The sequence below is a fragment of the Cetorhinus maximus genome, unplaced genomic scaffold (assembly GCF_964194155.1).
Source record: "Cetorhinus maximus unplaced genomic scaffold, sCetMax3.hap1.1 HAP1_SCAFFOLD_491, whole genome shotgun sequence".
NCBI lineage: Eukaryota > Metazoa > Chordata > Chondrichthyes > Lamniformes > Cetorhinidae > Cetorhinus > Cetorhinus maximus.
In genome coordinates, this window is record NW_027596433.1 from 167,444 (window position 1) to 180,531 (window position 13,088).

General features: G+C 40.4%; 1 protein-coding gene across 1 annotated transcript in view; it reads right to left on the minus strand.

Moving 5' to 3' along the window:
* Positions 1–370: 370 nt before the first annotated feature.
* The window catches only part of LOC144673852 (chloride anion exchanger-like), a 93,391-nt gene continuing 80,673 nt past the window's right edge, over positions 371–13,088 (minus strand). Inside the window, exon 19 of the mRNA XM_078535491.1 lies at positions 371–475. Coding sequence (XP_078391617.1) covers positions 371–475 — 105 coding nt within the window. The remainder of the gene's footprint in view (positions 476–13,088) is intronic.

Here is a 13,088-nt window from a genome sequence, read left to right on the forward strand (position 1 = left end):
TCACCCTCATCAAACCTCTCTGTTACCTTATCAATAGTCTCAAGGAAGTTAGTTAATCATAATTTGCCGTTAATAAAACCATGCTGACTTGCTTGGTTAATCTACGTTTGTACAAGTGATTCAATTTTGTCCAGAATTATAATTTCTAAAAGCTTTCCCACACCGATGTACCACTAACTGGCCTGTGGTTCACGGGCTTCTCCCTACACCCTTTTTTGAACAAGGTTCAGAGGTTTTTGAACATCCAGTCCTCTGCACTACCCCTTTATCTAAAGAGCATTGGAAGATTATGGCTAGTGTTTCCGTGATGTCCACATTCACTTCCCTCAGTATCCTTGGAATCATCTCATTCAGCCCAGGTAACATAACTTTAAAGCACCGCCAGCTTACCTAATATCTCCTCTTTATCAATTTTTAGCCCGTCCTGTGTCTCAACTATTTCCTCTTTGATTGTGCCTTTTGTAGCAGCTTCTTCCTTGGTAAAGACAGATACAAAGTGTAATTTAGTACTTCAGTCATGCCCCTTATCTCCCTGCATAAATTGTCTTTAAGTTGAATAGGGAGAAGAGTAAATAAAGCTAGTGTAGGTCCTCTGGAGAGTCCCTCTGGGCAATTGATAATGGAAAACAAGGAAATGGCAGAGGCATTGAACAGATATTTTGTCTCTGTCTTCAAGGTAGAAGACTTAGAAAACTTGCCAAAGATAATTGGAAATCAAGAGGTGAGAGGGAGGGATGAACTTAAATCGCCATCACCAGGGAAAAGTTGTCAGGAAAACTATTGGACCTAAAGGCTGACAAGTTCCAGGACCAGATGGCCTGCATCCTCAGGTCTTAGAGAAGTGGCAGCACAGAGAGTAAGTGCATTGGTTATAATCTTCCGAAACTCCTTAGATTTTGAAGGGTCCCAGTGGATTGCAAACTGACTAATGTAACACCTTTATTCAAGAAAGGGGGGAGGCGAGGAAGAAAGCACCAAGGTATGGGCCAGTTAGCCTAACATTTGTCATAGGGAAAGTACTAAAATTCATTATTAAGGAGGTTTTAGCAGGTTTTAGCACCTGGTGTAGGGGCTAACATATTGGCATGGAAAGATTGGTTAGCTAATGGGAAACAGAGAGCAAGGATAAATGGGTCTTTTTCAGGTAGTTAAGCTGTAACTAGTGGAGTGCCAGAGGGATCAGTGCTGGGACCTCATCTATTTACAATCCGAGTCAATGACTATCAGTGAAGGGACTGAATGTATAGTCGATAAATTGCCAATGATACCAAGATAGGTAGGAAAGTAGGTTGTCAAGAGGAGGTAGGGAGTGTGCAAAGGGATATTAACAAGTTGTGAGTGGGCAAAAATTTGATGGATGGAGTATAACGTGGGTAAATGTGAACTTGTCCATTTTGGCAAGAAGAATAGAAAAGCAGTATGGTATTTAAATGCAGAGAGATTGCAGAACTTGGTGTATGGAGGGATCTTGGTGTCCTGGTACATGAATCACATAGAGTTAGGTATGCAGCTACAGCGAGTGATTGGGAAGCAAGTAGAGTATTAGCATTTATTGCAAGAGGAATAGAACATATAAGTAGAGAAGTTTTAGTGCAGCTGTACAGGGCCTTGATGAGACCACATTTGGAATACTGCATGTAGTTTTGGCCCCCTTATTTGAAAAAATATATATAATTGCTTTCGAAGCAGTTCAGAGAAGGTTCACTTGACTCATTCCTGCGATGAGGGGCTTATCTCATGAGGAAAGGTTGAACAGGTTGGGTCTATACCCATTGGAGTTAAGAAGAATGAGAGGTGATCTTATTGAAACATATAAGATCTTGAGGGGACTGAATAGAGTGGATACTGGGAGAATGTTTCCTCTTGTGGGGGAAACTAGAATTTGGGGACATAGTTTCAGAAAAAGAGATCTCCCTTCCAAGAGAGAGATGAGGAGAATTTTTTTTCTCATAGAGGCATGCAATTCTCTTCCCAGAAGATAGTGACGACTGGCTTATTTAAGGCCCAGTTAGATGTTTAAATAGACAAGGGAGTCAAGGGTTATGGGGGGCAGACAGGAAAGTGGAGTTGAGACAGGGCTCGAAGGGCTGAATAGCCTACTTCTACTCCTAAGTCCTATGTTCCCTAATAACCCACACTCCTCCTTTTACCACCTTTTCACTATGTACTTGCCTATGGAAGACTTGGATTCCTTTTCATGTTAGCAGCCAGAGTGGAATCCATGGCTTTAAAACTTGTATTTTTTGATACAGACCCTAACTGAAAAAGGAAACTGAACCTTCCAGTTTCTCGGGAAACTAAGACTGAAACTGAGATTGGGAACCAAAGATTCTGGGGAAACTGAAACTGGTTGAAACCAGATGGAAGGACGCAGAACCATTCAAGCTCAGATGATGATCATCGTGGTACAGGACAGGCAAGCTGAAGAAACAGAGGCTGGATCCATGAATTGGGTATAGGCAAGTAAACAGTTGCTGCAGCTATTTCTGTTACTTGAAGATAAGATTGGTGGATCTACACCATCTAGACCGTTGTGAGCAGTCTTGAGGAAGTTGTGTAAATGTCTGCCATTTTAGTGGAGACTGGGCCTGTGCAACTCAGGTTGGTTGGATGCTGCTTCCCACCGAGAGGAACATAAAGATTGGAAGTTAAGGAAGCCACATTGGTGGCAGTTGATTATGATTTGACTCACTTAGAACATCAGTAACAGGCCCCAGTTTTGAAATTCCCTAAGAAATTGAGGCGATAGGAATTTTGAACATGAAAATAAATTTGGCTCTTTGAAGATCATGTGTAGACTGAGTGTTGGAAGTGGAAAAATATGACAGTCACATGCACACAGTCCCCCTACCCCCTCTTCCCTACCCCACCATCCCCCCACCATCCACCCCAACACCCTGGAATATAGTTTCTCCCACATTCGCTGATGTGAATCAGGCTGCAAAATGCATTAGAAGTTTTCTGCCTGAGGGTAGATTGTCCTGACATTTGTCTCTTGACACAGACAAGTAATTAGAGATACAGAGGTGAGAATCACTGATATTTGAAGGTGACATGAATTTTTTTCCTGTGTTAATTTGGGGTAGTGATGGAAATTATTTACCTGTTCCCTTGTATAAGGTTGATGTAGAATGTGATGTATTCACTGCTTCTGTTAATGTTGGTGCCTTCCTTGTTTACTTATTGAAAGTGTGGATTTTTTGCTAAAGAATTATGTGGTTGGAGATAAAGTTGTGGCGCCTCCAGTGGTTTCAGGAAAGTCAGTTGAGGCTGTTGAAACTGAGGATTTGCAGGAAGAATTTCCCAGACTATTCCCAGATTGTGTTATGACTAGGTCCCAGGCTCATTGAGCTTAATAATGTGCAGCAGATTCCATTGTTGTGGAGGACAAGTCAAATGTTTTTAGGCTGAAACCATTTTTGAGGATGTTGGTGTTAAAGGCTCCAAAGCTATCAGTGGTGACTATTCCTTTCTTGAGGTACAGCACGCTGATTTGAGGAGCTTGTCTCAGACGGTGTGTTCTGAGGTAGAGACTGGAAATATCCCTGAGTATTATTATGTCAAGAATGACATTTTGATGAGGGATTGAAGATGTCCCCAAAGGCCAGCTCATGAGTATTGGGCTTTAGTCCATCAAATTGCTGTCACTCCATTGCTGCAGTGAAATTTTAAGAATTGCCCATGAGGTTCCAGTTGCAAGTCTTGTCTGTTTTCAGACAACTCAGACTAGGATAATGTTGCATTTCTATTGGCCGAAGATACATAAGGGTACGGTTGACTTTTGTAAGATAAGTCACACATGTCGAATGGTCAGGGAGCCACAGCCTTCTATCAAGCCAGCCCTGTTAATACCAATACCTGCACTTGATGAAACATTTAGTAGAGTTCTTGAGGATTTTGTTGGCCACTTCCCAAAGACTAAATCATGTCATAAGTATCTCCTGACCATCATAAATTTGTCCACTTGATTTCCAGAGGCAGTACCATTGAACAAGATCACAGAAAAAGTTGTGATTGAGGAGATTGACCCAAGTTTTCACTAGGTATGCGTTGCCAAAAAAATTCAGTCTGACCATGGGTCAAATTTCATGTCAAGTGTGTTTTAGGAGGTCATGTATAGTTTAGAAGTGATGCAGCTCACGTAACCTGCTTATCCCCCATAGTCCCAAGGGGCTTTAGAGAGATATCATCAAACCTACAGCGTGTGATTAGGCCTTGAGTTTTCCCAGGATTGGGATAAAATTATATCCTCATTATTATTCATGACTAGGGACATGCCAAATGAGCCAACTGTTTTCAGTCCCTTCGAATTGGTCTATGGGCATGAGGTTAGGGGCCTCTTTAAGGAGAGATTTTTGGCACTGGAGGAGGCAATTCCCTTCCTCAATTATGTGTGCAAGTTCAGAGAGAGACCCTCTCAAAAGCTTGTGCTATGGCTAGAGAACATCGCAATGCTTCTCCGCAGGTGATGAAAACACAAGCAGACTGAACAGCTAAGGTATGCAGTTTTGAACCGGGTTGAGCAGCTAGTCTTGATGCCTTTACCTGGCAAACTGTTTAAAGCTAGGTTTAGTAGAGCCTACTGTATTAAAAGGTAACTCAGTGAGTCAAAGGCTGTGTCATGTGAACATGTTGAAGAGGGCCTATTACCATGAACATAGCCAACCAGTCGGTATAGCACAGGTTGTAAATGTAGATGGTGATAAGGATGCATGTGATGAACCAGATGATGAGTTTGAGACTTAGGGTTCTCAAATTAAACCTTCTGTGGTGATTCTGGTGTATGGAGAAGTGTTAGAGGGCCTGGTTGAGGTCTTACACCATACCTCAGCAACATGGTTGAACCTATTGAAGGAATACATGCCTATGCGCAGACAAGCTAAGTTGTACCTCTCTGGCTATTCATGAGATTGGTGTAGGAGAAACTGAACAAATTAAACAAAACCCCTACAGAATCAACCCCAGCAAATTGACCAAGGTCATGAGGGGGTTGAATTCATGTTCGATAATGATATAATGGAAGCCGGTCAAAATTGGAGTTTTTTTGTCATTCTGGCCAGACAGTATTCAAAGATTCCGCATAATCAGTGTTATGACCAATGCAGTTGGTAAAGCTGAGCTATTTAAAAATCCCAGAGGGAAACTTTAAACAACTGTCATAACCTATAATTTTAAGTGTTATGTTTGAGATGTGACTCTAAATTCAGGAATCAGACCACCAGTTCTCGAGGTTTGAACTAAATGAAACGATTTCGTAATTTACACAGGTTAAAATATAAATACACATGACTACAAATTACTACTATCATAATTTTTAAGAAATTCCCAAACTAACCTCCATTATGGCAACAGCAACCCATAGCCTTAACCAAATACCAGGCAAAGAATTTTCACCTAAAGAATTCAAAATGAGGTTCTTTTCACTTTGGTTCCTGTGGAGACACTTGGAGGCCTACCTTTTGATCTTACATTGCTTCAGCTCTACACAACCGTAAACTGCTGAAGTTATATCTACTACCGCCCATTGAATGTAAATTCTCATTGTATCACCTGCCTCATCTAACAATAAAACCTCTTTCATAGTACCAATTTTATTAGTAATATAAACATATTACTTGATAGCTGCTGGATAGGCATCAGTTTTCACCCCACTTCTTGAATGCTCTATTCAAAAAATGTAAATGCACGCTAACTCTCTTCCTTTTCAAAACTAGTACATATTAAAGCACCCAGACTAGCTGGCTTTAATCCAGTTAAGACATACCCATAGACTAAAATTCTATTTTAAAAGAAAAATATTTTCCAATAATATTATATACATTAATAGCTTCATGACATCAGACAGACTCCTATCTGATCCCACAACTGAAGGATTGTATTGCTAGGGTGGGGAACTTGGCCTTCCTTAACAAGATTGATTTGCTTAAGGGATTTTGGCAAACCCCCTTGATTAACCAAACCAAAGAAATTTCTGTTTTTGGTAACACCAAATGAAAAGTTATGTCATTTATTATGAACAATGCATTGGCTACATTTCAAAGTTTAACCAATCAGGTGATAGCTATGCTGAGTAATTGTGTTGTGTACATGGAAGACCTTTTTGTGTACAGCAACATTTGGAGTGACCATGTTAGGTGTTTGAGAGCTCTGTTTGACAGGCTGGCCAAAGCTGACCTTGTCTTAAATCTGGCAAAAAGCAAGTTTGCCAATGCCAGGGTCACTTATTTAGGACATATTGTGGGTCAATGTCAAGTGTTGCTGCAAGAAACCAAGATTCAGGCAGTAATAGACTTTTCTATATCCAAGACAAAGAAAGAAATGCTACAATTTCGACCTGCAGGAAATTTATCTTAAATTTCAGCAAATTATTCACCCCTTTGACAATTCTGTGAAGTACAAATGGTTATGCCACATGGTGTTTGAGAAGCTTTTTTTTATTCATTCATGGGATGTGAGTGTCACTCACCAGGCCAGCATTTATTGCTCATCCCTAATTGCCCTTGTTCAGAGGGCATTTAAGAGTCAATCACATTGCTGGTGTCACATGTAAGCCAGATTTCCTTCCCTAAAGGAAGTGAACTAGATGGGTTTTTATGACAATTAGTAATGGTTTCATGGTCATCATCACACTTTTATCCACTTTTTATTGGGTTTAAATTTCACCATCTGCCATGGTGGGATTTGAACCCAGGTCCCCAGAGCATTACCCTGGATCTCTGCAACACTAGTCCATGACAATACCACCTCCAGTTCTCACAGCTGCAGATTTGAGTAAGCCATTCAAGGTGGATATCAAAGACAGTGACATAGGGCTTGGAGCAATTCTGCTCCAAAGTGGTGATGCTGGTGTGGAATGGCCCATTCGCTACTTCTCAAGGATGCTTAATAAGCATCAAAGAAAATACTCGACCATTGAGAAAGAGGTTTTAAGTCTCGTACTGTCCTTTCAACAGTTTGAAGCATATGCGACCCCCAGTAAGGGGGAAGTAATAGTCTATACAGATCACAACTCACCTGTGTTCCTAGAAAAGTTCAGAACTAAGAACCACAGACTATTTGATTGGAGTTTGTTGTTGCAATCATTTACACAAAAAATTGTGCAAGCTGCCAGAAAGAACAGTGTAACTGCTGATGCCCTGTCCATAGTTTAAAGAAGGTTGTAGGAGAGAAGCAATGCTCTGAGATGATATTTCTATGATGTTTGAATACTGCTAATGCTATTTGTTACAGTTATTTGGTTTTATTATTGGTTAAGCCCTTATGATTTTGTAAATACAATATGTGTCATTATTAAATATGAAAAGGTTACCCATGCACTATGTAATAATCTATTTGTTAAAATATTTATGATATTAAGAACTTGCTCTTATCTTGAAATGGTTGTAAAGAAAACTTTAATTTTGCTGAAAGCAAAACTTGTTGCTGAATCCTGCACTCAGCTGGACAAACACAAGAATACCAAATTTCCAAACAGTCACGACAATTTACACTACAGGAGAAATGGGTCCTGATTGGTTGACAAGTCGACACTGATTGGCTGCAACATTGCCATGGAGAAAGCAACAGGGAACTATAGGCTCCCCAAGCTCCCTGGTAATCCAAAAAAGGTGCAAAGCTTAAATATATTCCTTTTGTCTGCAGAGAAGAGCGGTGGAAAAAAGGACCCGAGTGCAGTCAGCACCACCTATAAGAATGGTCAAAAGGAGCAGCCGGAGATAGTAAGCGCCACCTAGAAGAGTGGGGTAAAAGAGGAACCAGAGGCAGTCAGCAGCACCTAGAAAAGCAAAAAGAGGACCCAAAGGCAGTAAGCACCTTGAAGAGTGGGCGAAAAGAGGAGCCAAAGGCAGTAAGCGCCACCTCGATGAGCTATCCAGCCCAGTCTATGGCTCCAGAGCAGAGTGGCCATATTCTGATAGAAATCAGTGTGACATTACGGAATAACAGCTAAGTGATTGGTGAATATTTTGATTGTTTATCTTGAAAATTCATGTAGCAGTGTTTTTTTAATGATAAAATAATTAAGAATAAATTAACACATTGTAAAGATGGCAGAGCAGGTGATGTGTTAAGGTTCCTGGACACTGGGCTAATCCAGGGCAAGTATGTCTGTAGTAAGTATCTGCAGCTTGAGGAACTTTGGCTCAGAGTCATTGAGCTGGAGGCCAAGCTGCAGATATTGCGATGCATCAGGGAGTGGGGAAGTTACCATGATACTTTGTATCAGGAGGCAGCAACACTCCTAGGGTCTTCTGATTTGGTCAGTCGTCAGGGATAGGAGGGTGTGACTATGAGTGAGGCAGGTATGGGGACCCAGAAGATAGAAGTGGAGGAACATCAGCCTTTACAATTTTCCAGCAGGTTTGAGATTCTGCCAGCCTGTATGGCTGAAAGTGGTGGCTGCAAGGTGGATGAGCCAATCAAACAAGGTTTTCTTGGGCCAAAGAGCAAATTTATTAACCACTGAACCCGAGAAAAATAACAAAAATGTGACGTCAAGTTGCTCATGCAATCATTTGGGCCCCAATACACACACAAACACACATACACACACATACATACGTACACACACACATACGTACACATACATACATATACACACACATACATATGTACACACACACATATACATACGTACACATGCATACATACACATACATACATCCACACATACGTACATACAGACACACACATACACACACATACGTACATACAGACACACACATATACACACATACGCACACACACATATGCACACATACATATCTACACACACACACACATACATACGCACACACATGCGTACACATACATACACACACATATACGTACACATACATAGATACACACACACATATGTACACATACATACACACATATATGTCCACATACATAGATACACACATACACATAAGTACACATACATACGCACACATACGTACATATACCTACACACACATACTTACACATATATACATACACATACACACACATACGCACACATGCATACGCGCACACACACACATATGCACACATACATACACACACATATGTACACACACATACACATATGTACACACATATGTACACGTACACACACGTGCACATACAATACACACACACACGTGCACGTATCAGAAATAAGGGGAGTTAAATTTAAATTTCAATAAAAAAAATAAAAAAGTATATACAATTAAGTGTCCTTTCATTGTTCCTGAGGTGTAGATTTTAAACACTGTGGCCAATTTATCTTAGCTAGTTTCTTGGATGCAGCCAGATGTAGAATATGTTGCAATTATAGCAAGATCTCAGTTTGCTGGCAGGTTTCTGGCACAGTTGGCTTCTCAAACCAGGCAACGCACTTACTCCAAAAGAGAGAGAGGGAGAGAGAGCAGCATTCAGCCTGTTTCCTCTGCTGAAGACTTTCTTGACACTTCCTGTGTCATTTGCAATTTCTCTCAAGTGGCTGGGCAACCTTGCCTTGAAATACTTCACCCATTGTGTATTTCCAAGAGGTTTTTAGTGTGTCTGTCTGTGGCAGCCATTGTTTCAATATCCAGTACTTTGCAATTTAATGCCTCTTCCTTAGACAGTTACAAGTTTCAATGCGTGTTTGAATTGTAGGAATTGTCTCTCTCTTCACACTCCCCTGGGGGTGATTTGTTAGTTTCTCACCTTCACTTTGGAATGTAGCCTTGTATTTTTAAGCAGTTTGCTATTCCTCAGTTCAAATTGCAAAATTTCCAGTTAGTTGAAAGTTGAAAAATCAAATTTTGATTAATGTAAAAGTAGGGATGTTTTGCTACAGTTGTGCAGGGCATTGGTGAGACCACAGCTAGAGTACAGTGTACAGTTTTTGTCTCCTTATTTAAGAAAGAAGCAGTTCAGAGAAAGTTCAGTCGACTGATACCTCAGATGGTGGGAGTTTTCCAATGCGGAAAGGTTGGACAGGCTGGGCCTGTATCCATTGAGTTTAGAAGATTCAGAGGTGATCTTATTGAAACACATATAATCCTTGACAGGGTGGATACTGAAAGGATGTGAAAGAGACCAGAACTAGGGGACACAGTTTAAAAAAACAGGGGTCTCCCATTAAAGGCGGAGATGAGAAGAATTTTTTTTCTCTGAGGGTCATGAATCTTTGGAACTCTTCCCCCGAGAGTGGCAAAGACAGGGTCAATGAATATTTTTAAGGCTGAGATAGATAGATCTTTGACTTACAGGGGACTCAAAGGTTCTCAAGGGTAGGCAGAATGTGGAATTGAGGCCACAATTAGATCAGCCATGATCTTATTGAATGGCGGAGCAGGCTCGGGAGACCGAATGGCCTACTCCTGCTCTTATGCATATATTCGTATGTTTTGTAGAATGGGTCCTGCCTATTGCAAACAACTGAAGGAACATCCTGGTTGATTCAATCAACCAATCACTGGGACAGACATTGCACTGACACTGAAATTCATACACAACATTGCTCAACTGTGTGATAGGTAAAACATCTTTTTGGACTGACAACAGCGTCCTGGAAAAACTCACGTAACCACTGCATAGTAGCAGTGTGAAGTGCCTTCCTTAACTTGTCGTTTACATTCTTGCATTTGGTCTGATGGGTACAGGATGAAAGTTTCCACAACATGTTTCATTTTTCAGCAATATTTATGTTCTACACTACCAAGCAACCAAGAGAAAACTTTTCTACAGTAAAGCTTTCTTTTTCCTAAGGGGGAACAGTGCAATCCATGGTTTCATCCATGGTTAAACTAAATAGTGGGGGCAAGGGATCAAATGTGGGCCAATGTGATATATCAAAGAATAGTGACAAGGCAAGAGAGAGAGGTATTAATATGAGAAATGATAAACAGGCTGTGTCAGAAAGGGACAGAGAGCACAAATCTAAGAGTAAAACAGCAGATAAGGCTAGAGTTTGCAAAAATAATAAAGGGACAAAACTTAAGGCTCCGTATCTGAATGCACGTAGCATTTGAAACAGAACAGATGAACTGATAGTGCAAATAGAGATAAATAAGTATGATTTAATAGCCATTTACAGAAACATGGCTACAGGATGGCACAGATTAGGACATGAATACTGAAGTGTATGTGACATTTAGAAAGGACAGGAAGCTAGGAGACAATGGAGGGGTGGCTTTGTTAATTAAAGATGGTATTAGCACAATAGAGAGGGATGACCTAAGTTCAGGAAATCAGGATGTAGAGGCATTTTGGTAGAAATAAATGAATGACAAAGTCAATGATAAAAGAATGAGAGGAATGATGAAGGCAAGAAGTCACTTGTGAGTGTGGTGTACAGGCCCCCGAACAGTAACCACACAGTAGGACGGGGTATCAAAGTGAAATAATGGGAGCTCATCAGAAAGGTACAGCAACTATCATGCGGAATTTTAATCTACATGTGGGCTGCAAAAATCAGGTGGACAAAGGTAGCCTAGATGAGGAATTCATAGAATGTTTTCGAAATATATTCTTAGAACAGCACATTCTGGAGCCAACCAGGGACCAGGCTGTACTAGACCTGGTATTGAGCAACAAGATAGGATTGATTAATGACCTTATAGTGAAGGCGCCGACAGGTAGCAGTGATCATAATATGATTGAATTTTACATTGAGTTTGAGGGAGAGAAGTGTGGGTCCAGGGCTAATATTTTAAACTTAGATAAGGGCAATTATGAGGGCATGAAAGCAGAGCTAGCAAAAGTGAACTGGTAATTTAGGTTAAGGGATAGATCAACAGAGCTGCAATGGCAGTCATTTAAGAAGACATTTCAGAATACACAGAATAGAAACATTCCAACAAGAAGGCAGCATCATATTGGACTCAATGTTAACTCTTTCGCTCTTCAGATACTATCAGACCTGCTGACTTTTTCCAGCACTTTCTGCTTTTATTTTAGAAAAGAATGAAAACTGAAGACTGGGTTTATCAGCTTCTCCCTCGCTCCCCGGGCGCTCCTTCTCTCTCACTCCCCAGGTGCTCCATGCACCCCCTCCCCACCCTAGCTTAGATGCCATTTCTAGATCAACAAATAGCCTGAGGAACAACACTGCACTCCTCTCTGTAATGTACAGGGCCTGAAGACTAATGCTACACTCCTGAGTAATGGAAGGTTCTTGCGAGCTACACCTTCTTATTGACCGTGCCCATGTAATCATCAGCAATGCATCCCTTCCCAATATTGAAGGGGAGTGTTGAATGTTGTGATATAAAACAGAAAGTCAGTTGTTTAGTTCATTGATTGTTTGTCTTTTGCTTGGTTCTGTGTAACATTATAACTCGTTTATGTCTTTTACAAAGACTTAGTTTTATTTTTTAAAAGTTCAAAAAAAGAAAAGGCTTTGTCACTTTACTTGCTTCCGGGTTCCATTCTCATGCTTGGTAATCAGCACATGAAATTATGATGAAAAGTGTATTTAATGTCCTTGCTGACAGTAACTACATGAAGCCGGTTTGAAAAAAATAAAATGTTGGTTCTGTCTTCATTATTTAAACACATTTTTAATTCTTCTGCCCAATTAGGGATGAGCAATAAATGCTGGCCTAGCCAGTGACTTCCACATCCCTTGCATGAATAAAAAAATCTACAATTTTGCTTTGATCAAGAAGAATCAGATAAACCCAAGAATCTAATCTCTGGTCAGTATGAATTTATTTTCCTTCAACTCTCCCATTAATAGAAATACAGTGATCCTCAATTAGACACCTGATTTATTCTTACATTTTATACATGCGAGCATATGAATTAAGAGCAGGAGTTAGCCACTCAGCCCCTCAAGCTTGCTCTGCCATTCAATAAGGCCCATCACTGGTGTAAGTTTTAAAAAAACTGTGTTACAGTACAAAATGTCATCAAATTACTCTGCAAATTTAACAATGCTTCAGAACTCGGCATACAATTGTCACAACAACTGCAGCTGGCTATGGAAACAATGGAAGGAAATTTTATGGAGCCCACAAGAGCAGAAAACATGGCTTGTGGGGTGACTGAAAAAGGCAGGATGCAAAATTTCAATTTCCCAACGGCAGGTTAAAGAGTGAACAAAAAACACAACATTGTTTCTTTCACATTAAGGG